This window comes from Coturnix japonica, chromosome 5 (assembly GCF_001577835.2).
Source record: "Coturnix japonica isolate 7356 chromosome 5, Coturnix japonica 2.1, whole genome shotgun sequence".
Taxonomy (NCBI): Eukaryota; Metazoa; Chordata; class Aves; order Galliformes; family Phasianidae; genus Coturnix; species Coturnix japonica.
Window position 1 is genome coordinate 24,738,377 of NC_029520.1, and position 10,843 is coordinate 24,749,219.

General features: G+C 40.9%; 1 protein-coding gene across 1 annotated transcript in view; it reads left to right on the forward strand.

The window, feature by feature from the left end:
- Window positions 1–9,551, forward strand: part of LOC107314906 (cytochrome c oxidase assembly protein COX16 homolog, mitochondrial) — a 34,892-nt gene extending 25,341 nt beyond the window's left edge. The window contains exon 4 of the mRNA XM_015864720.2: window positions 5,845–9,551. Coding sequence (XP_015720206.1) covers window positions 5,845–5,961 — 117 coding nt within the window. The 3' untranslated portion in view covers window positions 5,962–9,551. The remainder of the gene's footprint in view (window positions 1–5,844) is intronic.
- Window positions 9,552–10,843: the final 1,292 nt, after the last annotated feature.

The window sequence follows — 10,843 nt, forward strand, 5'->3', positions numbered from 1 at the left end:
TAATTCCCCCATAGCAGAGGCTGAAATCTGCAAGCATCTTGTTGGTTCCATTAATTGATACTAGAGGATTACTGACTTTGTTGTTATTGTTTCAGAATTAACGGATTGGCCTGTTTGATCGATTTACTTCAGTGTCTGGGAGCTAAATGCTCACAGTGGCTGTGCATCTTCAGCTGTTTGAGAGATGTTAAAAATAGTGGGGAAGAAAATGCACACTGGTCTATGACACCAAGTGAGATGAGATGTTGTTCCCTCCCCATTTAACCCCTTCCCGTTTTTTCTTCGTCAGAGTGTTGTTAAGCAAAACTGCTCCAGACAGCCACAGGTTCTGCCCATCTTCCAGGTTGCGTATTGGACAAGCACTGGATGAAGCTGTTTGCATTTCAGTTAGTCAAATGTCAAATGAACCAGGGACTCTTTATTTCACTATAAGTCCTCATCACTTCTGGTTTTGTAGAGAAGGACAAAGTGGTGTTAGCTTGCCATAGAGACTGCCACGGACAAGACAACTCTGTGTGTTTTCTGTCACCAAAAGTTTATAAATAAATAAGTAAGAGTAGGGAAAGTGGCATCCAAACAGCACGACTGAATTTGTTCACTTATGGTCCTGGGGGTTGCTGTTGTCTTCTACCAGGCAGCATTGGGAGCGTTCTTCTGTGGAACTGACTGTGTAGAAATGTAAAGCACATCTGTCATTACTGGGCCCCCGGTGGAGAACTGCTAGATCTTTGGTATAAAATAGCTCTAAAGTAGCTTTCAATATAGTGTATGGGAATTTAGCCACACAGTTGAGGCTTTATACATCGCTTGCATTTACTGCCTCTGAGTGCAGCAAAGCAGAAGTTTATGGAATGGACAAAAAAAAAGAAAGGGAAAGCAAAACTAACATGAAGTGGCCAATGAAAAGCCTCACTGCCAGGTCAATGCAATAAGAGCTTCCTTAGAAACTATCTGGAATATTCTGTGACTGCCAGATGATGCCCATATAGGCACTCAAGCTGCTTAGAGCTGAGTTTTACCCAAGAAGAAGCCATTCATTTTATATATATATAAAGTTTTTCTGGAAGAAACCATAGACAAGTTACAAGGCTGGAGGGAATGCTGTTAATGTTTTGATCCACGATGCTCCATCCTGTTCATGACACCTTCCCAGCAGGTCACTGGGTGGGCAGCATTCCCTGTGCTATCTTATGGCTCAAACCAAAGTAATACCCCGGACTTTACCTCCTAAAACTTCCTCTTTATTCTTGAAAAAGTTCAGATAAGTGCCTCAGTCCTTCTCAGGTACAACATTTTGAAGTTCAGGTAGAATGAATGGTGTGAGTATTTTCAAGTTACTTGTTTGCTATGCCACCAGCAGTATTGCTAAAAAGTATCTTTACTGACCTTGGCAGTACAGTGAGGGACCAGCACCCATATCAGTGCCCTCATCAAACATTTGCTAGTAACACAAGTCAAAAGTTGCCATTGATGTCATTAGAAAAACTGTTTTTGGCTGGAAGGATTGAAGTTGCTTTGCTAACAGCTGGCCAAATCCCTAGTTTTTCCAAGAGAAAAGCATTCTGCTTCAGCATATAAATTGACAAGCGAGTTCTGGAGGAGAGATGTGTTGAAAATCAGCAGGAAGGTATGGAAGGGAAAAGAAGTTGTGAAGAACAGCAACTCTGTATGTTGCCTGAGCTGGCAGAGGCCAGGATAGAGGTGGTGCTGTGTGTGACACGGGTTTAACTCAGCAGCTGGGAGAGCTACACTAGTTAATCTAGTTGGCTGCTGATTTGAAAGAGTGTGGTTACTTTGAGGTAGTCGTGTGAAGGCTTGGATTGAAGTGTAATTTGACATTATTGTTGTAAAACTCCTCTAGTTGTTTCTTTTCTTACATCCACACACTTCAGTTAGTTTCACAGTGGCACCTGATCATTTCTTCTTCTGGTAGTCTCTTAGCCTTTTCCCTCTGATATTCATTACAGCTTTTTTTTTTCTCTCACATAAGAAGCCAGTAAAAGCCTGTTTTTCAGATCTCTTTAGAGGGAAAAACACCAGGTGTAACTTGCAAGTGCAGTGTATTTTGATCCTTGTACGACACTTTTTGGTTTAGATGTTCAAGAGTATATTTTTTTTATAATCATTAGACAGATATATTTTACCAAACTTTAGATGCACACAGTGAAAAAACAGCTCACACTTGAAAGTATATTTTAGTTCAATAAGATACTTGAAAGAAACCTTCTGTGTTTCCAGCCTAAAAATTCAGCTGGCATTTGTGGGCTCCAGACAGGGACAGGCTGTGGAAATCCATCTGTTCTTCCTCCTAGCTACAGGTCTGGAAGGTTCAGGTGTGGTTTGTTGCTCTTACTGCACTCTTGCACTGCAAAAGATCTTGCGGCTCCTTGAGCCAAGCTCAGCTTTCAATGGTTAATTGACTGTGGAATTTGATGAATTTTGGACGTTTGATCTTGCAGGTGTAATACTGCACTCATGCTGTTCTTTGTATATTGAGTGTTTTAGAGTTTCATTTCTGATGAAGGAAAAAACGATGAAGCAAATGACCCTTACAGCTTGAGCACTCTTGACTTTTTTCATAGTGCTCTGTAAATTCTTTGAACCCCAAAGTCCATCCTGGGTGCTGTGTGGGTGTGATGCATAAATAGCAATTTATTCTGTGAGATTTAGTGTGACTTTCAAGATTTTCACATTAAGAGTGAAGGAGGAAGTCATGGCAAAGTTGTGTAACCATGTAGTTCTAACCAACTTCCTTAATTGTTTATTTTATTAAGGGCATGTCAGAATGGAGTTCCTCAATCTATCCTTCATGGACTTCAAGCTGTTTTGACAGTCTAGCAAGAACGGCCAGGTTTAATGCACTTCTTTCATTGCTTCTCTCAGCCATAGAGTGTTCTTCCTTAGCTAAGCTTTTATCTGCAAATGGGGTTGCTTACTATAATAATGGGAAATAATTGTCTCTTTGAATTAGAGTCATTTCCTTCTATGGCATTCATCACAGAATTTATTGCAATGCGCTATGCAATAAACAGGACTTTCACATGTAGGAAGCAGACTATAGCCAAACGTTTATTGCAAGTGGCAACTCTGAATTAAGTCCATCGCTGCAGCAAGGCTCTAAGTGCATTTTGGCCAATTTGGGTTTGTTGTGGCATGACAGTGATCCTGCAGGAGTAGAACTCAGACTCTTTAGAAAAAAGTTATTTTGCTGCAAGGCTGATAGAGGATTATGGCTTTTGCTTATTAACCAAGCAGACAGATATTTGAACCAGCAGTTCAGAAATGAAGGCTTCTTTCTGTCCTGGTTGCTGCACTGGTGCCAGGAAGGTTGTTTAACTGAAGTTCTAAAAGTCAGCTGTGTGGCAAAGAGTTAACGTTCTTTTTTTGTTCACCGTGCCTGCCCACATCACTGCATTTTTTCTTGGATTTACAGCTTCTGTCAGTCCTGTACTTTTAAGAGGCAGTTTAGCTGATTTAGTAAGTGAATCAGTAGATTTAATGGACTACACTGATCTTACTTTAAACAGCTAATTTTCATTATCCCTGGGGCTATTTGAGATGAGCAGGGAAAGTGGGGCTGGTCTGATCTGATTACATTTCATTGTAGTCTCCAATGATTGACTATTTAGTACATTTGACTGGGAGAAAAAGCTTTTCACTTTTAGAACTGCCAGACTGCGTGGATTTAGTAAAAGCTGGAAGTGGTTTACTGTCCTTATGGTGAAATTAGGTGGGCACAGTACAGGTGGCTAAAAAGAAAAGAACTGAAATTAATAAAAAATAAAACAAACCCAACCAGGTTCACTTCACTTGGAAGAAACACCACCATTGTGCCTGAATTCTAACAGCGTGGCATGGCTCGGGCACCTAATCAGAAGAGGGAAAGAAGTTGCCTTCTTTTATGTAAATACAAAGAAATTAAAGAAGAAAAATGCTTCTTTCTGCATTCAGGAGACTCTTTAATTCCTTGTGTTTTAATTGACAAAAAAAGAATTCTACATAGATCTCAATTGAATTTACTGCAGAGAGCTGTGATAGCTTTGTTCTGTCAGTACATCATGGTGTGTTTTCCAGGTACTTCTCCTCTTTCCATTGGAAGAGTTTTATAAAACTCTCTGAAAAGCCATTGTGAAGTTTAATACAAACTTTTGGTAAGGTTCTTCAGTATGCATCTCTCTCCTGATAGACTTATATAGTGTATCTTTGGGTACAAACTTTGTGGTATGTATTTTAAATGCCGTCTCTTGTTTGAACTCGGTGAGCTGAGCACCCTTGGGAATAGTTTAGAACTTCACAGCTGCGTGGTACCTCTGTGCTTAATAAAATCAGCAGGCCTTCCATCTGCTAGAGCACAAGGTTATTTTTAGTGTAGTTTCCTTGAAACTTCTACTTGAATCAGGTGTTAAAGTCAGAATTTGCAGAGTGGATAGCTGCTGGTTGCATCGGATGACGCCTACCTTCCCTCAGCACCCTCCTTCTCCTAGGTCAGCTCAGATCCCTTCCATCTGAAATCAAATAGCAGCTAGGTGTAAGATGTGTAAAGCAGTGAGGGCCGTGCTTCGGAAAGACCCGTGACAGCTCCATTGTATGAGAAACTCAGCTGCTTTTACCTCGTGAAAGTCTGCTGTGTTTGTGTGTGTGTGTTCTCATAGATCTCCTGTTGAGTGCTGCCTCATTTCTTTTGATATCTGACAAACCTCATTGCAAATTGTAGAAGTGGCAGAAAACTTTTGTATAACACGAACTCGTAGTGGCAGGTCTGCTATTGCTGTTGAATTGTTCTGCAGCCATTTTAAAAGTCCCTCAGTATTTGCTATTTTTTTTTTTGGATAATTGATAGCATGCAAATTAAACTACAAGCTCAGGTTAAGTATATACATTGCTCCAAAAGCAATGCCTCCTATTTATCTCAGTGCAAACTACAGCAAGTAGAAAGAGCACAGTAACACTGTTTGATAGAGCAAGCTCTCATCTACAGAGCATAGGGTGGGGCTGGGCTCTGGGTCTGCACCTGCTGGGTGCTTCTGAATCTCTTCCAGTGGGACTGTGGAGGTGAAGTTTGACTTTGACTTCAGCTTCTTCAACAGCAGCACTTGATGGGTGAAGTTAGAGGGGCTCCTCTTCCTCCTTTTTGCTCTCCTCTCAGGCTCGATAAAGACTGTGGTGAGTGCCTCATCTGAGTGGGGATAATAGGAATAGGTAAGGAGATCATTTAGAATCTAACTAGTTTTTACTTGGCCAGTAAGCACATCCTGTGTATGACTTTGTGAGAGGCCTGTCTCTGTTGAGTACCATATAAAGCTGGGCAGCAGAAAGTGTCGTGCATTTCTCTTCAGTTGAAACTGCATGGATTTGAGGGAGTTGCACTGTTACTGTCTCTCATAGTGCTGGATGATTCCTCTTTTCCAGCAAGGGTTGTATCTGTGCTGACAGAATACTTCAGGTGACTACTGAAAGCGATGCAGCTACAGTAATGCTTATCGCTCCCAACTCAGCACTAGGCAGACTTGCACATGAAGAACTGATCTGGAAAACAAGGTGAGCGAAGAAAGAATGAATACAAAAATGCCTTCAGTCACATTCAGATGCTGTAGGTTTTCCTGTTCTACCTTTCCTTATCTGTATAAGCAGTAGCGGTAATGCCCACCTTAATAATTTAGGTAGCTATATGAATACTTCCAAATTATTTCTCTTTGTTCTTGAACAACTTTTGGAGGGTTGGTGACAGTTCATCACCCTGATGGTGATGCTATGTCTTGTGCAAATAGAAAACAATTCAGATGAATGCATATTTTAAATCATAATGCTTTCAAGGTGACACTTCTGTTTGATGTTTATCTGCAGAAATTGGAAAAATCTGACTTGAATAACTGGGAGAACATCAGAGGACCCCAGCTGGGGGAAGACTCCAGGACGGTTCAGAAGCAGCGGCGGGAGGCTGCCCGTCTCAAGGCACAGTGATTGAGCAAGTCTGCATTGCTGCCTACAGAACCAAGTCTCAGGCTGGACTACCTTATCTTCTAATCCAGCATCAGGAACAGATATGGGATAGAGGAATTGCCATGAGCCATTCATGCCACTGTGTATATAACCAAATGTGAGATCAAACCAAAAAGCACTATGTTGTATGAAGTTCTTTGTTTGCATCTGTTTGCACAGAATTCCATAGGCTGTATATGAGAGTTCTCAATTAAAAAAAAAAAAAAAAAAAAAAAGCTGATTTTGGGAATATCACAGTTTTCGTTTTTCACTGTTTTTTGACTACTGCAGTTCGAAAGTGAGGTGCTTCAGCAAGAGTTCGCATTTCAAGAGTCATTTCTCAGTGCTACAGTGAAAACAACAGTGCTGTCATCTTGATGTGTGTGACCAGATAAGTGCTGCTTTGGTGAGCCCCTTGACTTCAAGGGGTGACTTCAAGCTCTTAAGCTTGGAAAGGACTCCACAGGCATATGAACTGTTTGGAAACAGTGAGCTTGTTTTTGGCTAAATAATATTATTGTGTTTCATTTTCAGGAACTTGTCTGCACAGGAGCGTGTGCAGTGTCAGCTGGTAATTGGCCAAGTAGTGTTTATTTAGCCATGGGCTGATTTTTTTATTAGTTTAACTGTCACTGCATGCAGGCAGGATCTTTGTGTTGGAGCTTCTCAGCTTAAGTTACCATGACCTGTGCAGTTTTCATGTGAGCAAGCACTGCGGCAGCATCTTCCTGAAGCACTGTGTAGTGGTAAAGCACATCTTATGTGTATGATTACATGTATATTTGTGCACATGCACAAAAATGCTTCCCTTTTGATGAATTATTCTGAAATGTCTTTTTGTCTTTGCTACTGATTTGCTATTAGAGGAGGACATACTTCTTCAGAGGAATGGAGCACTAGAGCACAGATTAACAGTAGGTTCTGGATTCAGAGCGTTCATTGATGCCTATAGGTAAAAACCTTGGGGAATCACAAATGTGTGGTTTTTCTCTCTGCAGGGGATTTGTCAAATGCAACCCAAATGTCCTTTTGGACGCTTTATTTAGGGGTAGCTTCCTTGTGCTCATGTAAATCTTCCCTCAACATGTAGTTTTTACAGTGTCTTGTGGTAAGGTCCAGTCTTTCTCTCAGGAAGAGGAATCTACATTGTTTTTGAAGAGTTTGAGAAGCAAGCCATAAAGTGGTAAGTATAATGTCTTACCCTTGTCTTCTTCAGGCTTTCTCCTGACAGAGTTGTAAAGACCATCAGAATGTGTATCTTAGATGGAACAAGCTGTGTGTTTGTGTGTTTCCCTGTGCAGAAACATATATTTTTATTTCTAAGTAAATAACCATGAGAGGACCAAGAGGAGCAGTACAAGGCAAGGCAAATGTATATGCTATAAGGAAATTATTATAAAAACCTAGAATATGGGGACATTAAGCTTTGCTACAACTGGAGAAGAAGGAACATTTCATTGTTTCTACATTCTTTTTTACCTAGAAATTAATATGATGTTCTTAGGCAAATAAGATATAAAATAGGACAAATAAAGAGCAACTCAAACTACCTAGCTTGCTAAGCATCTCTTCAGCTCCTAAATTCAAATTCTGGTGCAGCTCCACTGGCAGCAGCAAGATTGATTGCTCAGAGTGCAGTAAGTGCAGTGACAGCCTTCCCTGAGCTAGAGCTCCTAATAACACTAGCACTACAGTGGCTGCTAAGGTACTAGCTGGGCCCCTGGAATTGCTTCCTTACATTGTGTGGTATAGGTCCATCTTATGTGGATTCTTCAGATTCCTTATTTCTTTTCCAGAGGAAGTGTCTTCCTTTCCTAGCCTTGACTGAAGTTGCCTTTATTTTACAGATGGTGAGGAATCAGTAGCTCCCAGTCTTGCAACACTTGCTCACATTATGGGTGAATACTACCCCTGAAATAATGTATTTCTAGGGGCAGCGCATAGGAAAAGTTACCTCTTCTCTCGTGGGAAGAGGAAAAGATATTTCTCTTTCATGAAGCCCTTATGTGTATCATGTTCCTTCATGGCCAAGTCACACACAGTGAAAATAACCCATGTATTTTCTGAATTTTTTTTCAGGCATATTAGTAATATTGGATTAGGAGAGTTTTAGCAGAGGGTTAGGGTGGGTGGTCCCTAGAGGCCCTTTCCAAGCCCCTGTGAATCTGTGAGCTCAGTGTAGCACCTGTGAGTATCCAGCCGGATGGTTCCCAGCTGCTAGCACTGTTTCAGCAGTGGGGACAGCAGTGAAAAAGACAAGCTGCATTCTGGGTGGCTGTGCACAGCTGTGATACCACAAAATGAAGAGCTGCTCAATCAGCTCTTTGGCTAATGGTGGTGACTGTGGTGAAAAACAGTGTTCTGTAGCTGAGAATTTGCTCTATCAAATAGTGTTATTGTGCTCTTTGCAATTGTTATAGTCTGCATGGAAACAAATAGGCATTACTTTTGGAGTGACCTAATGAGAGGTGAGTGGAGGAGCTTTTAAGCCAGTGTGCAGAATGCAGAAACTTCTTAAAAATGCCTTAGATACACGCCATCAACAGGTGGGGAGCAGTGCTGAGAAACAGGGTCGGTAGCACTGATTGGTGTTGGCAGCAACATGTGCACAGCGCTCAGCACTCAGACTGGGAGAAACCCATTTCTGCACAGAGAAGCAGCAGCCTGGAGTGATTTAAAGGTGAGTGTTCAGTGGAAGTTTTTTCTCAGCTGCATGTACGTGTTCATAGGTGAAACTTAAAGCGGTATGTTTCACCTTCTGAGGTACGTACATAGATTCTTATAATTCTCAGTAATCTTGGATTTGCTTTAAGTTGCTGTGTTTGAATTTCCAGCATGAGCCCAGGACAAGTTGCATGTTGATTTCCAGTGTTTTCTATGGGCTTTTCTTGTATGAAAGAGGAAAACCTAAGTATTATCCTTCGATTCAAGCAATGTTTCTTATGTGCTCTGGAGAAAAATAAGAAGGAAAGAAAGGGTTGGTCTAGAGGCTTAGAGAAAGCAAAAGAGCCATTTTGACCTGAAGATGAGCACGGAATTTTCCATAAACTTTTGTTTTTGGAGAGGCTTCTTTTTCTCAGTGTTTTCAGTGGAAAGTTTCTTTTCATTCTTCATTGGAGAAGGGTTCTCAGTAAATGTCCCCTGTATTTTAGCCTAGCTAACTACAATTTTGTATTCAAAGCAAGGTCATTGCTCAATGTTGGGCCTTCTTTTCCTATGAGGACTTGCAGCCAGAGGCATCCGAAGTCTGGACATAGAAACAAGAACTCCATACAGATGCTTTTCTTAAACTTTTCCATACCCCAGTAGAACTGAAGTAGTCTTTCCTACCACTGGAATCAGACCAACTGTATTTTCTTGCTGAACATGTGCAGTTAAAGTCCTCCTTAGCACAGACAGGTAATTAAAGTTTCATCCTCGCCATCTCCGTCCTGCTTGGGAGGTGTGCTAAAATTAAATTCAGCTGAAGGAGCAGCTGTTAGTGCTTCAGTAAGGCCGTGTAAAATACAGTTATACATTGCAAATGTGAAAAGTAGAATGTGTCATGGTCACAGGTCATTTGAGGGAAAAAATAAACAAACTAGCAATAAGGCAGCACTGTGTATTACCTGTCTCCGCTGGAGAAATTTATGTGCTTTCACCCAGCATACTTGGGGTCGGGCTTGAGGTGCTTTACTTGATGGACAAATAGCTGTACTTAATTTAACATTTAGCCATCTTTCAAGGTGGCAGATGAAATCCTTGGCGTCGATACCGGCTCTACTGTGCGTGTTCTGTATCAAATCTGTTCCGTTGTCAGCCTTGGGGAGGCCCACTGGCTCCCAGGAGTCTTGCTTAATCCCAGGAATAATCAGGGAGAAAGCCATCAGTCTGTCCTCTAAATGCATTCTTTTCCTCCCTTCTCCCGATGCTCTTCCCAGAAAGTAACATCTCAGGCTCTGCGCTGCTTATTTCTAATGGAGCTGATCGCAAAATGTCCTCTGCTTTTTTTAGTGTTCACTGTCTATTGAGAGTTGAAGAATGGTGGTTTCTAAATTAATTTGAAGATGTCCTGTAAAATGTAAGCTCTGAAACACAGCCCCATTATTATATCGCCTTAAGTATGGCACCCTGCATACGCTGGGTCTCGTTTTATCTTTAGATACACAATGCTGTGCTCTCTATTTTATGTACAAAGGAAATTAAATGTATTTTTTTTTCTTTAAAAGATGAGATCTTCATCCATCACCAGCTGTCAGCTCCTAATAATGTTGCCCAGAGAAGTGTTATCTGTGATTTAGTGGCTTTAGTGGACTATCTTTTGTTGAATAGAGGACAGCAGAATAAAATTTCAGCTTAATATAGCTCTTTTCATACTCCCTCTGAATAACAGAGGAAAGGAGGAGAGAAAGAGCAAAGAATCTTGGCTTTCCAGCTCAAGTTTCTTCTGTTTTACAGTACATAGGGCATTTTAGAAAAGAAATGGGAAGGATACAGAAAGGAACTAAGAGAAAATAATTAAAAAGGATGGAAAGAAAAGCTGAGGGACAAAAATAGTGGTAGAAAACAGAGTGTTCTTTCTTGACTGGTCCCTCTGGGTAGAGGAAAAAGGAAAATCATTTCTGCCTCGGGGAAAACTTCTGGACTTAAAAACACTCTGTCTCAACTCAGAATGAAAAGCCAAGTATTATATTTTGAAAGGTGGTGGTTTTAGAAATGGTTTTGAGTGAACAGTGATGTTTTATTTTGCTTTTTGTGTTTTCCCATTCTTGATTTTCTCGAGGAGCTTAACTTTGGAAATGAACAGCCATTGGTCTTAAAAGCATGGCTTTCTGGTCAAAAGAACATCAACACTGAAAGTTTCAGCAGCTTCCAAAACTTTTCA